General features: G+C 36.7%; 1 protein-coding gene across 2 annotated transcripts; it reads right to left on the minus strand.

The window, feature by feature from the left end:
* Window positions 1–1,621: 1,621 nt before the first annotated feature.
* Window positions 1,622–10,439, minus strand: LOC149808005 (uncharacterized). Of its 2 annotated transcripts, none has more exons than XM_089972375.1 (2): window positions 10,306–10,439; window positions 1,622–3,215 (listed from the first exon to the last, which is right to left on the minus strand). In XM_089972375.1, the coding sequence occupies exon 2, from the start codon at window positions 3,188–3,190 to the stop codon at window positions 2,435–2,437; it is 756 nt and encodes a 251-aa protein (XP_089828501.1). In that variant the 5' UTR covers window positions 3,191–3,215; window positions 10,306–10,439; the 3' UTR covers window positions 1,622–2,434. The 2 variants fall into 2 exon arrangements, with proteins under 2 accessions (XP_089828501.1, XP_089828492.1); XM_089972366.1 differs by lacking the exon at window positions 10,306–10,439 and adding an exon at window positions 3,508–3,621.
* Between the last annotated feature and the right edge of the window lie 7,794 nt (window positions 10,440–18,233).

The following is an 18,233-nucleotide window of genomic DNA, read 5'->3' on the forward strand; positions in this document are numbered from 1 at the left end:
GGGTTTAACGCCATTTTAAGCACAAGACATGATATACATAGCGACCAATATAAATGGTGGAGGAAGAACCTGGAAATACCCCGGAAAGAACCACTGACACAAGAGAAGCTTTTTCACATACCCACATTGGCCGAATCCAAGACTCGAACCCATGCAGAATTGAGATGGCAGAGATCCGTAACGATGAGTGTTTTAGACTATTGGGGCCCCGTATTACTTCTAAAGCAGTCCCAGTCTATTTTAGTGCTTTTTTTCCCTCTCATGTTTTGGTGGTGATAAAAGAGCTATACTTAGGCATTTATTGTATTCTTTAGAATATGAGCATAATGGTGTGGTTGTCTGTTTTTATTTCTGCAAATGTTCACAGTAAAGCATTTATGCTGATGCGGAAGGGACATATGGGACTTACTGCACGGAAAAATACCAACGGCTATCCGGGTAATCACCCGCTGATAATTACCTGGGTAATTAAATGAGCCAACCCGTTTTTCGTGTACAAGTTTTCTGTCAGTGCTTGTAAATGTAGCACTCACTTTGTTTTCAAGTTGACAATCCATTTGACTCAGCCGCAACTGCGTGTGGTTTTCAGTGCCAAGCAAAGATCTATCTCTTCCAGTAAAAAATTGACCTTAATCCCACAGCTTGTTTTCTCACGTAACAACATTTTGATTGATGAGCGAGTGAGGTACAGTGGCAAGTAACTGAGGCTGGTTATTTGATCTTGCCGCATAACTGACTGTGTTCACTTGCAACCTTGAATAGATTTCACAAATTGCAGGATGAAAGTGTTACTTATAAAGCTCAAGCTGAGTCTCTAAATAATTATCCACATATGACGTTGAGGCGAAGGAAAGGGTGTCATGCAATATGTATGATGACTAGGCCTTGACGATTTACCAAACGATGATGGAGGATTTCAGAACTTCATCAAACAATGAGAACAAATTATTGGACTATGAACAAGGTGACATTAGGTAGCGATATTTATAGGATACTATGAATTTTAAAAAATGTTGACTTAACTTCAGGTTTGTACACATTTAATACAATTTATTTTTATCGTGTATCTGGGTAAACGATCAACAGGACGGATATCCGGTAAAAGTTTTCTAAACTTGTTACTCATTTATTGCACCTGTTCCAAAAACGCCGGAAACCCTATGACAAAAATTTAACCCCGAGTTCAACGTTGAAGGTATTTTAGATAAACACATGATTTAGTACGATTTGGACACAGTGGAAAGTTCAGTTCTACGAAACAAACGCAGAGACTATACATGAAAATTAATTATGACCCGAGTCCGCGTGCCTAGCCCCGTATCGGAGCATCATGGGGAGGGGGCGGGGCATGGCATCAAGCTATGAGCTGAGGAGCCAACGAGGGTGGGGGTACCGAGGAAATTGAATAAAAGAGAAAATTACAGTGACATGCTACTTTGATAAAGATTTACATAATTAAACCACATTTTTCTTCCTCGCAAGTCTGCTATCTTCACCCCCTGCTATATTCATTATTTTCTGAAGACATGGAGAAAAAGAGCTTACTCACGTCAGGCATTGGAAATAGACACATAAATCCTTTGCTAGTCAAAATCCAATACTTCGAATCATAATACATAAATACTTGTTGACGATTTTTTATTGTGCTCATATTTTCAAGATATATAGTTACTGCGTCCTTGGACACTGGAAATAAGTTCAGTCTAAATATGCGCCAACTGTAGATCAAAAACCCAACACCATCGAATTTTCACACAACCTTTCTTTTAGATAAACATTTCTTAAATTTATGAAAATGTGTTTCCGAGATAATATTCTTTTCTTTGTTTTTGCGAACTAGCAACAGTAAATAAACCATGACAAACATTTTATAAAAATATTATTAGTATATCCCTAGATCATATACTAATATGCAAATTAATGGCTGTTCTAGCAGGACCTTTCATTCAATAAAATGTAACATTACATAGTGAAATAAGCACCATGAAAATCCACTGTGATTGCACGCTAGAACACGTAGACAAATGTTGTCAGTGAAATTAGACGGAGCAAATGTCATTAACATTCCTTCCAAATGGTGGCTGTAAATGTCTTGAGTCATAATTCGACCATTAGCTTTAATAGCCCAATCTTTGTCTATTAGACTATTTGAGACTATTAGTCTATTTTTCTCTTAATAAAATTTGTTCTTGTCGACAGCGGTTCAAAAATCGGCAGTGATTATTTTTTCCTGTTTCCACTGAGTGATGATATTGTGAGCATTACCATCAACAGCGGTGTTATCCGAATCCACGATCCCTTACTAATTTCATATCGTATACGAATCTAAACACTTCATATCAAAACTGTATCATGAAAGGGTTCTCTGAACCAGTTTTACACAAAAACACAAATATTTTGGAAAGTTACTTTCTTGCTTGCTTCATTAGTGCTTTTACTTAGGCTCATCATCTCGAGTTATCTCTGTTTGGCTTAGTTTCACGTGCTGCTCAACTCCAAATCGACATTTACATCTTCCCTGTGAAACGAAATAGATACCAGTCTTGTCTACTCGGAATCCTTGGTCAGCACGGAATATATGTCGGACGTCACCAGTGAGAGTGGTGATTGGGCTGTTATCTTTCTTGCTTCTAAGGGTCACATGGACTTTTCCTTCAAACTTCGTCTCCGTTTGAAATTGACTGGTATACTCATCTTCCTTGATAACTAGGTCAGCCTTTGTTTTGAATTTAGGCGGCACGGTAATTTGGTTGTCAACAGACCATACAAGTTCCTCTTCGAATGTCTCATTATCAGCTTTTGTCACGCTCATTTCACCTTTGAACCCGGCGTTGGCTTCTATAACGGGATTGGGAGGTAACAGTTTTATCTCTAACGCGGCACCAATGATATAACCCTTTTCTATGGTAATATTACACGTAGACTTCGTGCGTCGCTCTGTTTTTAGGGTATACACTTGTGGTTGATCCGTATCATTTGTGAAAAACGCAGTAAAAAGCACGTGCGTTTTAGGCGATGATTTCTTAATTTGGTCGTAGTACTGGGTTGGTCCATGAAGTATCCTAACGTTATCCCAATTGACGTCATGGTGTTGGATCTCGTCTGCATCCCTTTTCTGACTTTTATCAAGCGGGAAATCGTTGACCCAAATTTTGATGAGCTCGAGCAAATCCAATAATTCCTGGGACATTGTTTATGCAATTACTGTATGTACCCTGCAAAGAAAATCATGACACAAATGTATTGTGATCCTTGACTTCAGCATACTCTTTTATATTAAGGCTCCTCGATTTGCTCTTTTTCAGGGAGAGAGAAACCCCCACCCCACCCCAAATAATTCACAATCAGAACTCTCGTAATGGTTTGAACATTCTAGAATCGCAGTGAAATACAAGAATGCTCACCAGATAAGAGGGGGAGGGCAATGTGGAAGGAGGAGAGAGAGAGCCAGTGAGAGAGAAGGAAGATATACATTTAACATTATAGAAAATATATGATTATACTCACTTTACTAAGAAATAACTTTCACGGCTGAACTTCTCAATGCATGTGATACAATATTGTTCAAATGAGACATAAAATAAATTGTGGGAGTATCAAGTGTCCGTTTCAAGTGTCTTCCGTCTACTGGCGGAAGTAGACTCAAGACAGATTACTATCTACGTACATTGGGGTTTGCCCCGAGCTATTCGTTAAGCTAGAAAATCGACGATATTTTTCATGTCTCTGACTTAACCGTCAAAATTAGGGACAACAGCTGTCAATCAAAAGGTTACAATGTATCTACTACATTCAATACTAATGAAGCTGGTGTGTGTGTGTGTGTGTGTGTGTTGACAGGATACTACATTTTTGTTAGACTAGCTTTGACAGGCGTTAACATCTTTGATGATTGTCATAACGAATAATAATGACTTGACGATTCATCCGTACGACTAATCTCCCAATTAAATTAAAATTAAAATAACAAAAATAAAAGAAATTTTTTTGGGGTGGGTGGGTCTGCTTTGCATAAAGTTCTTATGTATCACTACGGATACCTAGACGAGATTATAAATAATGGGGGAGTAATTTTGTTGGGTGTAGCTCCAATATGTGTTTGGAGAGATGTTATTGAAAATATTTTGATTGTACAATGTAACTGAAAAGTATAACGAACACGAACAAATAGGATATAATTCTAGTTTTGAGACGAAAGAACATTTCGATACCTCGTATTCGATGCCGCAAGTGAGTTATAGCGCCTGTAGTTTGCAATAAATGTTGTGTCAGTGTTGACTGTCATTTTTGAATGTCATTGCTGATTAAGTGTTGAAGAATTATAAATAACAATGAAACAGAGAATCAAACAAGCGGAAATTCACTGCTACTTTACTGATATTTTCACTAAAAACCAAAACGCACCTAGCTTGGTCCATTTTCAGAATGTGGCGATCCATATTAAATTGAAATCATTTTCACGATTGCACGAGGTGAATCAAACCGCACGTTGCTTATCAGCAGACAAGAGTGGTTTCTGCATCAGATTCCCGCCACTAGGCTGCTGAGAAAGATAAGAAGATTCCTCCACCGCAGTTAACTGTCTTATCGGACTACTTTGATGTATCTTTATCTTGCGCCCGTCTGGAATACAGCTAGACGGCAGGTGAGTATACTTCTCATGAAGTTTTATATAGGGATTGAAGATTTCGAACCATGTATTAAATGCTTTAGTGTTCGACGAGATTACTCGCCCCCTCCCACCCTCACTTCCATTAACTGACCTTTCTTAAAGAGTGTCCTGCATTTACATTATAATGTGTGCATTGTTTAGCGCAGATAATATCTATGGATGTTTATATGCATTAGCTTGGAACACTTTTTTTGCTTTCAAAAAGAGCAAATAGGGATCGCGAAAATCCTTACAGTTTTCAATGTCGTCACTCGTTAGACTCGTGTATGTATGTGTGGCATAAAATCAAATTTAAAATAGGCCTGTTCAAACCAACGTGTGAAAAGTGACCATGTAGAGCAAAGTCATTTGAAAATAATCAAACTACAAATATGTACTTTTAATGAATTTATTCGAAACAAAGTGATCCAGCAAAGTAAGATTCAGTTGTCTTTCTGAATCAAAATGTAACTGACACAACTAACTTTTCGGAAATATTACTGTTTCAGTTCGCAAAAGGACTGAATTGTACAACTTATTACTGAAAACATTTCAAACTCGAGAAACTAGTCCCGCAATGTATGTCAGCAGCCCTAAGTGGGCCATGCCTTTGCTACTGGTTTTCCGAATCGTTTACGAAAGACTACCAACTTGTTCATGCAGTTTTGCTACAGGTTTTTCGTTTAGCAAATCGAAACCTGTTTTTGATTTTCAGAAGCGGACGTCGAAAAACTTCTGATATCAGATGTAGTTAGATTCCAGTGAAGAGAAATGTTTAAAAATTGACAATTAAATGTGCATTTGAACGTCTGTAAAAATGACATAGCGAACCGATGTCATTTGACAATGATCAAAACATGAATATTTAAATTTTAAAATATTGGTTCAAAACAAAATTATTGATCAAAGGAATGTTTAACATTTCCGAAATATCGCATTGTTTTAGGTTACTACAAGAAGAATCTCCATGACGTCGCGCGATGTCAGTCAGTAAGCACATAATGGAAGTAACCCTAAGTCACGTACATTGCCCAGGCTTTGTTTCTTTGAATGGCTTTGTTTTTTTAATGAGCCGATTTAAATACGAGTGTATGTTTATGGACATTTTATAAGTAACATTTGAAAATAAAACATCACACGATAGCCTTCCAAATTATGCCAATTCTTCACTGCTATTACAAATAAAAGCAATGCAACTTTGCTGCAGTTTTCTGTTCAGAAAGAAAGATTTAATCGTTGGGGTGGGGGCAGGAAATAGATAATAAAATTACTGTTCCTTCTTTATACTTGAATGCATTAAGGGCAAGTATAATATGCTATTAGAAATTTACTTCAGGCATAAAATGCCATTTACCTTATAAATCTAATGATGTTAAATGTTATTGATTGACGGGTTTGAGCTTACATGTACTATTGGTGACTGCGTCTTCCAAAATATGAAAGTGAAATAAATGCTCGGAGTGGAAGCATATAATAAAAGATAGCGTTATTGTTCACTTGCTGTTGCATTTATTTTACTTTAACAGTCTTTACAGTCGAATTTTCACTAATGTTTCTTGCTTGCGTGGGATCTGCCGCAAACTTTTTTTTTATTGTAAGAAGATTGAATACACGTTTCTTCTAGAATTTACAAGAAGAAAAAACGCACAGATTCCAACAGTTCTTACGATACCAGTTAGTGCTTGAATGCACCAAAGATCAAGAAGAAAATCATTGCATCGTGATGACAAAGGTTATGATCGAAATACTTCTGACGAAAACGATTTCACAGAGAAAATATGACTTATAATGTAGCCAAAATTAGAAAAACGGACAGAAAAGATTTCATATTCAGATAAAGAGGACACCAGTTGACTATTAGACCAGCTTATAATGTTAAAAACATCTTTCCGGACAAACTCGAAAACAAGATGGTTTTTAATTATAGCAACAGATAAGTCACAACTTGATCGTCTAATCCACATTTTACATGACGTGGCAAATTATGTTGTATTATTGTTCTGCGCACACGCCGCGTTAAAGTATAGAACATATTTTAATAAATCTTTGAATGTACACAAAAAATTTGGAAGTTATGCCCATTCCTTTGGCGCTACACATGGGTGATATAAGTGGTCGCGGTTGAGGCACACGCGAGGAAATTTCGTTGTTAGGAAACTTTGAATTTGAAGTACCGGCAACAAAAGTGTGAGGACTGACTGAAGTCAAAAGAAAAGACTGACAATTACATTTTTAAAGCTCCTTCTGCTGCCCTGAAGACATCAAATTATCTCATGCCTGGAAAACAAATACTTAGACTTAGAAAAAAATTGTTATTCAGATGGAAACGTTTTCTTTCAAATATTTACATGCGCAACCATTATGGAATTTTCTGAGTATGGAGGAACCTCATCCAATTCCAAAGTCAACCTTATAAACTGTTCCATGTAATTAACGTTGATAGGTGTGTGACAGGTGAAAGATCAATCACTTGTCGTTATGAAGTGATGGAATACTGAAGATGGATCATAAGATGCCTGTAGATCAGTGATTAAATTACAGGTATGCCAGGAATGACATGTCTTATATGCATACAAAATACGTAGATTGGGAAAATGCGAACAGATAAGGCCAATGAAGTGTATCTTTTTGCAGCTTTTCTGTGTACGTGCGTGATCTCTCTCTCTGATGATTTTCAGTTTGCAGACCTGTGGTCATTCGGTAAATTATGAAAAGGACTCGCAAAGCAAGCAGAAAATATTAAAAATAAGACATATGCATAGGGGAAAAAAGGACTATTGCAGTGAGAAAGGCATGGGCAGGGACAATTTCAGAAAAGTAAACTAAGCAGAGAGACGGGTAAATGGACATACAGAGAGATAAATATATTGATATATTGAACATAGCGGAAGGTTCGACTGAATATATTTCAGCACAATGTTTAGTATCGAAACCAAAAAGAATTTGACAAGGAAAAACGAAAACAAAAGCAGAGAACTAAGGTTGTTAACTCGTCTGTGGATTTTCAACATTGACTTTGGCTCGCAAAAACCTAACCCATAATTCTTCTCTTTTTTCTATCCGCTTTTGACAAAAGATGTGCTGAGCGTCAGTGTTTCGAAAATGACCTTTAGTACCGTTGCTACTAAACTATTTAGACAAATGTTGTATTTATCTCTGCAGCTTTAACAGCTGTTGAATTTACCCTGCAGTCGTATGTCCAAAAATGTCCCTGTATCCCAACGCATAAATTTCATTCGGTGTCACCTACATCCTATTGTTTTGTTTTTTTTTTAATTTCGAACATTACGCTCATGTATCAAAATTTGAGTATCTCATGAAATATGTTGTTTCGTTTTTAAAAAGTTCTACCTGTTTGTTCTACCTGTTTCTACCTGAATTTTGTTTTACTATTTCAGAGTTAATGAGGAAATCACACAGCTTACAGCCACTCAGTTCACACTTAAAACAGCTCGTCGATACTCGGTGGTTTGAGTCTCACTAAAATCGACATTATGTTCTTATTGCGATTATAAGCTGTAACGAAAGTGCATTTTCCACAAGATTAATATTTCTTTTGTAAATCATTAAAATTCTGTCTAGAATACTTTGATGCAAATGCCGAACTGTTGAAATAAATAATGAACCTAATCAATTAATGTATTGTGTCTGTTTAAATGGGCATATTTAATCTTCTTAAGGCATCGTGATTCATTTCTCCAAGTTTCTTATTTTGGAAACACTTTCTCATATTCTTGGGATGAATACGAGGCGTGAAAGTCTTGCTCATTGCTACAATTCCGGAGGATTCTCAGTATTTGGGGGAACTGTTGTGGCTCAGTGGTTAGCGTACCGCACTCGCGATCGAAAGGGTGCTGGTTCGAATCCTAGTACAGGCCCAGCCTGGGTAAGCTATTGTGGTGTTTCTATCGACAGGTCACTTTACTCCAATTGCCTCGGTACTAAATCACCTACATGTTTTGCTGTGCCGTAAAGCAACAAACCTTATTATTTAATAATGCTCCGGAACGCATGCTGCAGTTTCTTTGTATCCAGATAATCTCCATTCGTAGAGTTAGTTCCTTCCATACTGACTCGCCATAGAAACCTACACTTCCATTACTCATTTTAACATTAGTTTTAACTGATGAATGGTTGTTTTAGTATTAGTTAAGAAACTTCTCTTTTCGAGTGCGTCTAAAGGAAGAAAACATCAACAAACCTAATGGTAGCTTCCGGACATTAGCTAATAGTTATGTCTCCCATTCAGCTACAGTGATGTTGGCATAAACTGCCCCCCATCCCCACACACACACACCTTTGGTGGATGTGTGTGAGGGGAAGGACATTTTTGCATTTAAAAAAAGCCATTTTCAAAACATATTTTCAGTAAATTTTAAATCTCCATATATCCCTAGATCACGAAACCTGACCTTTTTCTAAACAGCCAAACAACGATCATTCTGTACGTTAGTACAATGGCTATCATTATATTTATTATGACCAGAGTACAATTTTTTTGGATGTTTCACTTTACTCAGTTTTTCTTCAGAAAATAGTTTGTATCTTTAGCGTGGGAAAACTGTTTCTGAACCAAAGGGTTTAATAACATCTATTTGGTAATACGCCCAGTGGTCACTTGAATAATCTGAAACAATGGAACTGCTTGGAAGAACATACTTTGGCACATGCCAGTTTTCCACAGGTTTGTGAATTTTAGATATATAGATTGATATGTAGGTAGGTAGGTAGATAGGATGCATCGAAGGAATATTATTTGTGTAGGCATAATGCCGGCCGCCATTTTTCTCGGTAGTATACCTATCTAAGATATTTTGTTTACTTCATTCTCAAAGCATATCAGATATTAAAATGTAATATATTCCAGTAGATTAAACTCTGCTGAACCTATATTTTCTTCCTGCATGTCACTTTATGGAGTATTTGTTTACTGGATAATTCCCGACGGTTCATTCAGTCACGGAATACTGTACTGGTGGGAGAGGCAGATAAGAGGGAGAAGGCAGAAACGTTATGGAAAAATAAACTATACTGTGTAATGGACAAATGTACAAATCGAAATACCTATATACAGATACATAATAATGGATGGATATACAGACATGAAAAGCAACGATTTCGAAATTGGGTATCTGTGGCTTTGGACTGTAAAATGGACGATGATCTAAACCTGACTTATCTTATCCAGAGATCTCAAGAAATCGTTCGTTGACGCTATGACGGAAAATATTGCCTAATATAAAATATATACAAGCCTTAAAAGAACTGCATACAAGCCAAATCAGTTTACGATACCCAATATAAAATTAAACTCCAACTGTGTACAAAAGTCCTATCTTGCTGGGCAGTAGGGCTTCTCTTTATTTTTGTTAGAAGTGATTTAGTCTTTGTAAGGGGATTTTACTGTAGAATGCAAAGTCTAATAAAACATTATCTCTCGTTTTATTCGGATAAATAAACTTATAATTAAAATGTTCACCATGGCAGGCGATAAACATTATGAGTTTGCATAGCTGAAATTTATTTTACTGAGACCTTATAAAATCTACGGTCTTATCCAAAATTATCGCACAAATACTAACAAACAGAGTAACTATAACATTTTAACAGCGAAAAAAAAAACCATTGAAGTAAGAGATTGTAAGGTTACTTACATTGAAAAGATATAGACTAATCCGTTTATCCTGGTAAGCCGCACAGAATTGATTAGGCAGCCGAGCAAGACAGCCCACGATTGCAGGCAGTGGAATTAGAGAACCGCTATTGGCGAGTCTAGCTGACGTTATGCTCAGTACACCACTGATTTCAACTTTCTCGCGCACCCACCAGTGACAGTGATTAAATATTAACGAAGCAACGTACTGGTAACAGGTGCGAGAAGCATACATTTTTCAACAAGCAGCAGTTTTGCCCCCACCCCCTTCTGCTCAACAGGTTGTGTATGCAGTTTTGAGCAGAACATATATATTTTTGCTGAAAAATAAATGAAGTTTAATATGTATCAAATTTAAAATTATCAATTTGGTAATTAAAAGATACGAATTCTGGGACTAACAAATTGATTGAAGTCCAAGTATGACTACAAAATAACCAAGGTAACATGTAGAATGTTTTCGTTTGCGCACGTGCGTCCGCGTTTGTTCGTGTTGTATAAAGATTGATTCATATCTTGTCCATTCTTTGAGTGAAATATTAAACATGTGTATAAATAACAGAAGACACGAATCCGTCAAAAGTAAGTGTGTGTGTGTGTGTGTGTGTGTGTGATTTGGAGTTTTAACGTAGCTTTTACAATTGTTCAGCCATATCGCTACGATGTCTGCAGAGTGGCAGTTTATAGTGATGACTATCACTACTACATCATGCTGCAGACATGTAGCATGATGTCCCACCCAGTCACATTATCCTGACACCAGGCCGTCCAGTCCTAACACTAATCTCTTAATGCGAGGCATCAGCTAGTACCCTTTTTATAAGTCATAGGTATGAAGGTATGACAGGGCCGGGGATCGAACCCGCGACCTCCCTCATCCGAAGCAGACATTCCAACCACTAAGACGACCGAAGCGGTCATCAAAAAAGGTAAACAAATACAAAATGGTAAATAAATGCATGTACATATATTTATTTTTGCTACTGGGCAATTTCTTAGGAATTGTAATATAAATGAAATTTGAATAAAGGTAATCGTGTGTATTAATTGGTGATCATTTTTAAATAAAATGTTCTCATCTTATACACGGCTTACCTACTTCAAACACAGCATGAAGCTCGCACAGGAAGATTTTAAACGAAAGCATCAGCTGGACAAATATAAATTTCTTCTTAACACCATCCTCACAAAATTGATTAATGCAAAACAAGAAAACTAAAGAAACGCTTTTGACGAGTTCTTGTACGGCTGTGGAAGAAATAGTTGTTATGTGATATACTTAAGTATTTTATGCTTAAATACTTGTCACTAAGCTGATGGCTATCCTGTTGGTCTACTCTGAACTATAAAATGTGGCTACATCTATTCTGTGAACTATAAAATGTGGCTACATATATTTCTTCCTCATGTAAACTTGAAGAGATTTTGCCCGATTGTCGTATCTATCTGATTAATCACTTGCACACCAGTCCACTTATTTCCTACCCAAGTAACTGTCTAGCATACCCATTTCCACAAGAATCTATTTCCTGTCTAGGTAACTATCTATCTAATTAACCCCTTGCACAATAATCTATTTCCTAGCTAGGTAAATATCTGTCTTGTTTGCCCGTCTGTTTGTTGGTTGGTTTATCTGTGTAATTTTCTATGAAAGAATTACAAAAAGGTATTTTGCAAGAGGTGCATTGTTTAAGGATATCACTGTCATTACTGTGTGACGGTTTCTAACGCTTTAATAGTTTTAAAAGTCAATATTTCAATCATTAACGTACGGGCAAGCCTGTGCACTAATATCACACATCACGACTGTCATCTTATTTTTGTAGAAATTAATTGTTGATGGATTCTTACCCCACATAATTTGAAAAAAGAACCAAATTCACGGGTCTAATTTGGCACAGAACTGAACAGACGATGCAAATCCGTGGAGACATTGTCCTGTTGCGGCAGCCTACAGCTTAACGGTGACAAAATTAAATTCTGTTGATACTATATATATATATATATATACATATACATATACATGCATTTATGTAAAAGGGGATAAAAGGTTTTCGCCATGTTTCCTTGCAACTGAATAAGCTTTTCCCCAGGAGACAATGAAAAACATGACATTTATATTTTACATCCCAGATGAACTTTTTCAAACTGAGAATTTTTATTTTGGGCTAAATCTTCGTAAGTATACATGTATCATGGTTAAATATGAGATTCTAATTTATGAAAGTATTTGACGCTATGTCTAATATCAGTGTAATCGCTGACAATAAGAATGTGTAACGGACTCGTTTTCTCTATTTGTGCGTGTTATTAGTATCATTTGGGGGATCCTTAAAGTAGCTCTAAGTTTCCATTTGTAACGATTTTTCCATAAGGTAAACGTTTTGGGGGATCCTTAAAGTATCTCTAAGTTTCCATTAGTAACGGTTTTTCCATAAGGTAAACGGTTTGGGGATCCTTTAGTGATAAAAAAAGTAAAACTCTCGTGATAAATAGGTCAAGTTTGATATATCGTTTCTTTAGGGAATGACATTCTCTGAGTGGTAAGGGGAAACGTGTATTTGCTATTTCCGGTTGCACTTCAAAGTAAATACGAACTCAATGAACCAAGAATACACAGATCTTGATTATGTTTCCTTTCGAAAGCAATGTGCTATGAAGCTGTAGATCAGGTGACAACTGATATTCCTGGTGTCTTGCCTCGAGGGGGAGCCATCAAATCGGGATATCATTGCAGGTTTTGCCTTCATTATGACATCAAACTTTCAAAGCGAATAAATGATACAGTACGTTAGTCTACCAAAATATCGAATCATCAACAGACCTGCCAACACTAGCAATTCGTATGGTAGGTTACCGATTTTGGGGTCTTCTTACCGTTTACCGATTCTGTAGATTTATCACGCAATACAAAAATATAAAATAAAATGATTTACACCATATTTTTTAAAGAACATGTTTGTCGTAACTCAGTCACTACCGGATCGTACTTGTGCTGCCATCTGGCAGCCAGATTATCAAGCCCCTTGTATCATTACCAGAAAGAAAGAAAAAAAAAATGCTTGGGGTGACCTTTCAAATCTCGCGGTATTATCTGACCGCAGATAGGATACCATTATGTCAAACAAATTTTACTAGGGAGGTACTCAAGTCCGCAGCCTTCCAGTGGGAGAGAGCTTCTTACCTATCTTCCCAATGTTCCTTAGCGCATTTTACTCCGTCTCAGTCTGCCTACTTATTTCGGTCCCCAGAATATTGACAAATATTCAAAAAATAAAGCAATCCTTTAAACCATTAAAATTCGAACACATAAGAACTTTTTTCGTTACAGTCTTTCAATGTCAACAAATGTCTATCCTTGAATGAGTTTACTATTCTAACTATTAGTGTATCCAAGAGTTATCTGCCTTTTCGAAGGCGTTTAAACTTGTCGAAATAGACACGCAATGTGTGTGAGAAATACCCGTCTTGTAGTCACAACTATTTAAAAGATTCAACCTTAAAACGAATCAAGATAATACATTATTGGTGCATTTTCTTCAAAATATAAAAATTACGCTGAAATTTTAAGGAAAAATCCATGTGTCATTATATAAAAAGTAACGGGTAGGCTATATTTCTTAATGAAAAGTTGTCACGCACGTTCCTGTTACTTCTTTGCAAAACAATAGCAACATATGAGCGCATCTTTATGTGACAGAGTTTCATCTGAGATTAAATTTCAATATTCAACATTTATTCTGAAATTGGGTGCTAAAATTTGATCCTTGTTTCTCCATTTAAGTTCAAATGTGTTTTCTTTGTCTGAATTAATCCGTAAAGAATCCCATACTAGGCTCATAGGTTATTTGATGACGGAACAATAAGAGGAAGTGCGTTGGGTACTAAGACTTGATAACGATAATAAAAGCTTAAAGCGTAAAAAGTAGCCAAGAAAAGATTTTAAAAAATCATGCCACGCCCAATTGTAGATATATTTTGCCAATTAATCTTATAATGACAGATAAAACGTTTTCTTTTGTAATAGCGCCATTCGGTAGAACGCGATTCTGGATACAAAGCGATAACGTTATAGACTCATGACCAAAATTATATAAACAAAAATTTAAAAGTGTAGAATTTTCAAGATTATTCATCGAGAAAAATATGGTCAGAACGTGCTGAGACATCGTCCGTTGCATCAAATCATCCGCTATTGCATTCGGTCAATGTCATATATTGTATTCGTGACAGGCTATGGCACATCCAACATTATTTATGCCTTTAATGAACTACTATTCTAATCAACCTGTGACATCTTTTGTATTCGATAGCGGTGAACTGGACGGCCAAACTTGCTTCTAGCACCCAAGTCATTCCCGGTCAGCCATTTAACCTCTGTAGACACACCTGGACGATCATGCAGGTGCATCTAAGACCTAAGACATGCAGTCGCTCACCCCCCCCCCCCCCAGTGTGATATATTGCCGCCTATGTGACAGTAAAATATGGTGCTGCATAAGCTTGTATGTTGCATTTGTCACATTAAACTAGTGACTTATGGTTATGTTCACATGTTGCAAAATGTATTTCGGTCATACGACTTTAAATGAGCACAGTAGAAATTATAATTTAATTATAACTGCATGTATTACCTAGATTATATTATGGTAATTACAAATAGATACATTATATTAAACAATTGCCGTTCAAACAAATTCCATCTTTGTTGCTTTCAAACTTTTTAATCAATAAATGACCAGGTCCAAAACAGCTATAGTCACTTTTGAATTGACCCCTTTCCTTACGTAGTTGTAAAGTTGAATGAACTCACCCATACTATCAAAGACCACTACAATGAATACATGACTAGTTTGTTTGTTTCAAAATATATTTGAAATGTTCAGCTCAGTCAAGTCTGAGCAACATTTGAGCAACTTTAAAAAATTAAATTGTTTATTCTGGTTTAAATTTGTTAAATACTATTCGTCTATTAACAATTACCATAATGTAATAAAGGTAATACAAGTAGTTAGAACTAATTCACACGTGTCGTCTCCGCTTTGCTCAGAAATAGGGTAAGACACGGGTAAATTTATCTCTGTTATTGTTCTCTTTATTCCTATGTAACCTTGAGTTCTTAAAACTAGAAATGGGTGTAGACATTCCCTGTTTGTAAATATGTCATATGTTATGTTGCTTTTATACGCTGATGACACTTTACTTGTCGCAAATAACCATACTGACGTGCAATATACCCTTGATATATTAGTAGTTATCGAGATAAATGGAAGCTTGCAATCAATACTGAAGGGAAAAAAACATATTTTTATTTAGTTCAACACAAAAAGACCACATATATAAATTTAAGATAAGAATACAGAAGTTTTTCATGAATATAAATTTTGAGGCCTTAAATTTCACAAGAATGGAAAGTTCGCCCATGGCCTGAAAAATCTACTATCCGTACTTAATAAATGTATATAGTATACAATTTAGATTTGCCTCAAGATTGTCAGCTGAAACTGTTCGATTCACCACTGGAATGATTTTAACATAGTTTTGTGAAATTTGGCTTCTTTGTGGATCAGCTTTAGTTTTAAAAAGTTCATCTTTCATTCCTTACAAGTATACTGAAAATTAAAAGGTACGCCTCTATACACGGTAAATGGTGAATTTGTTTGGTTCCCCTTAATTACTAATAGTAGGAGTCGCATGATAAACTTGGGCTGGATTAGTCAGTGGTCATGATGAAAATGTCTTATCGTATGTATTCTCTTATACAAACATTTTGTGTGATAATTCCTATGACAATAAGTGGATACGACAAGCTTAAACTATATTAGATGATGTCGGAAGTAGCTATGTATGGAGAAATCAAAGCTTTGTGTAAGTTAATTGGTTAACAAAGTCTGTTGAACTACAACTAAATGACCTACACAGGCAAGCTTAGTCAGCTAACATCAGTAGTTAATAGGGTCACTTTAGCGTCAATGGAACTTCAGTGTTAAAATATGGGGTTTGCACTTTGGCGTCAATGGGAATTTAACATGGGAATGACACCTATCGGTCAATGGGAATTGAACATTGGTGACGTCATGGGGCCTATAGAGTCAACACTTTTTATAGGGTGAAATGTATTTGTAGGGACAAAGGGTTGATAGGGACAAACATAGACATACTGAAACAAACAAATACACATCCAAATACACAGAAAAAAGGACAGAAATGTTCTAAAGAAAGACTCGCATATAGAATAGAGACTCAAAAAAAGAAAAGTCTATTGTATGGGTTCAAAACATTTATTCGAGTATGTACATGGGCTTTCTGGCCTGTGCTTTGGTCTAAGCACTATCCATTTAATACATTTGGATATGAAGCAAACCTATTTACGAGCTATTTAGTTATTGGTTCTAGTAAACTGCTGTTTAAAATTAAAGTTCACGCCTTTCTAAAAATCACTTGGTATACAACGTATTTACATTAAATCTTCATTTATAACAAAAAGCTAAAACAAAACAAGTAACAACCAACCAAATAGGACAAAGTTCATGTTTCTCTCTATATCCGTCACACACGTTGTTTAAAATCTGGTCAGCTACCATTTGTGTCCCAGCGTAGATGTTTCCCATCACGTACTTCCTTTTATTCGTACATCTGCTCTTATGTCCATCGTGCTAGGTACACTTATCGGTAAGTAGATCAATTGCAGTCATCGTCTTCTTCCCATGGAGGTACAACGTATGTCATATATGAATGGTCACTTTTCCATCGGTGACGTCAAATTTTCCTCTATTGCCCTCAAAAGTTTGGAAGAAGTTAGTTCTGCAGGTGCGCTAGACCCGAGACATACAGGCGAGTTCAAACTGTCTTGATACATAGATAGGCTCAAACGACCTCGATCTTTGACTTGGCAATGACATTTGAGTTCCTCTAACAGTGAGTCAAGTAGGTCCGTAATGAAACCTGATACTTCCTCAGCTGGAACATCAGACGAGAAGACTTTAAATTTCACCGTGTAGGTGTAAGTTGTCGTCCTAAATTTTCTCGAGGTCACTGTCTGAGTCATTTGGATGATAAACTTCTCATTCAGGTCTGCTGAATCTTTTCCCTTCTTGGATGCACTTTGCTGTGACGGATGGTGGTGAAAGAGATCTTTTTCATCTGTGTAGAATGATTCATCTTTTTCGTTGCTTGTCCTCGCAATGAAGTGTCGTTCTTGGACGTCGTCCCTTTTTATACTGGGTGATATCAGCACGTCCATAAGGTAACGTTTTGTGGTCTGGAAGTTGCACTGGTTGCACGAAGTTTGTCATGGCGTTAGTACTTAAACAACTAAGATGTGGTATTGCATTGGTCATGCGATCGTGAGGCGTATAATCACACACGAGTTTCTCGTTGGACTTGAGTCTTACTCTCGATACTTGCTGTTTGAAAGGATTCATCTTTCTCTATTGACGTTGGTAGTTACAAGGAACTTACGGTCTTGGACGTTGTCCCTTTTTATATGCTGACCAATATCGATGTGACCGTATGGTAAAGTGAAGTTGTTGGGAAGTTGAACTCTCTTCTGGTATACGATTTGGTAGACTTTTTCCAAGGGTCGACTGACGATTTGGTATGTGCGTAAACGTAGGTGGTCACTTTAAAGTTTTCATCCTGTCCAGACTGCAAGGCTTCTTTCAATACCCCAGAGTTCACCATTTGACTGTTGCGATCACTGAGTCAATCCTTTCGCTTTACACTCCGTGTGCACTTTTCCTTGTGGGCCCCGGTATTCGTAGCCGTAATGATTAGGACCGCCACTAGCAAAACTTAGAACCTTGTAGTCGGGGTGCTCGTCCGTCCAGGCTCCTAAACGGTCTCCTTCGATGTCAGGGTGACGTTGACCCAGACGATCGATGTAGATGCAACTGTCTGTGTCAAAATACAGGACAAGATCTCCAAACA

This window comes from Sinohyriopsis cumingii, chromosome 1 (genome assembly GCF_028554795.1).
Source record: "Sinohyriopsis cumingii isolate HCF-2022 chromosome 1, ASM2855479v2, whole genome shotgun sequence".
Lineage (NCBI taxonomy): Eukaryota > Metazoa > Mollusca > Bivalvia > Unionida > Unionidae > Sinohyriopsis > Sinohyriopsis cumingii.

Bases quoted from the DNA above. Each gene is read 5' to 3' on its own strand.
- LOC149808005 (XM_089972375.1), bottom strand. From the start codon at position 3,190: ATGTCCCAGGAATTATTGGATTTGCTCGAGCTCATCAAAATTTGGGTC.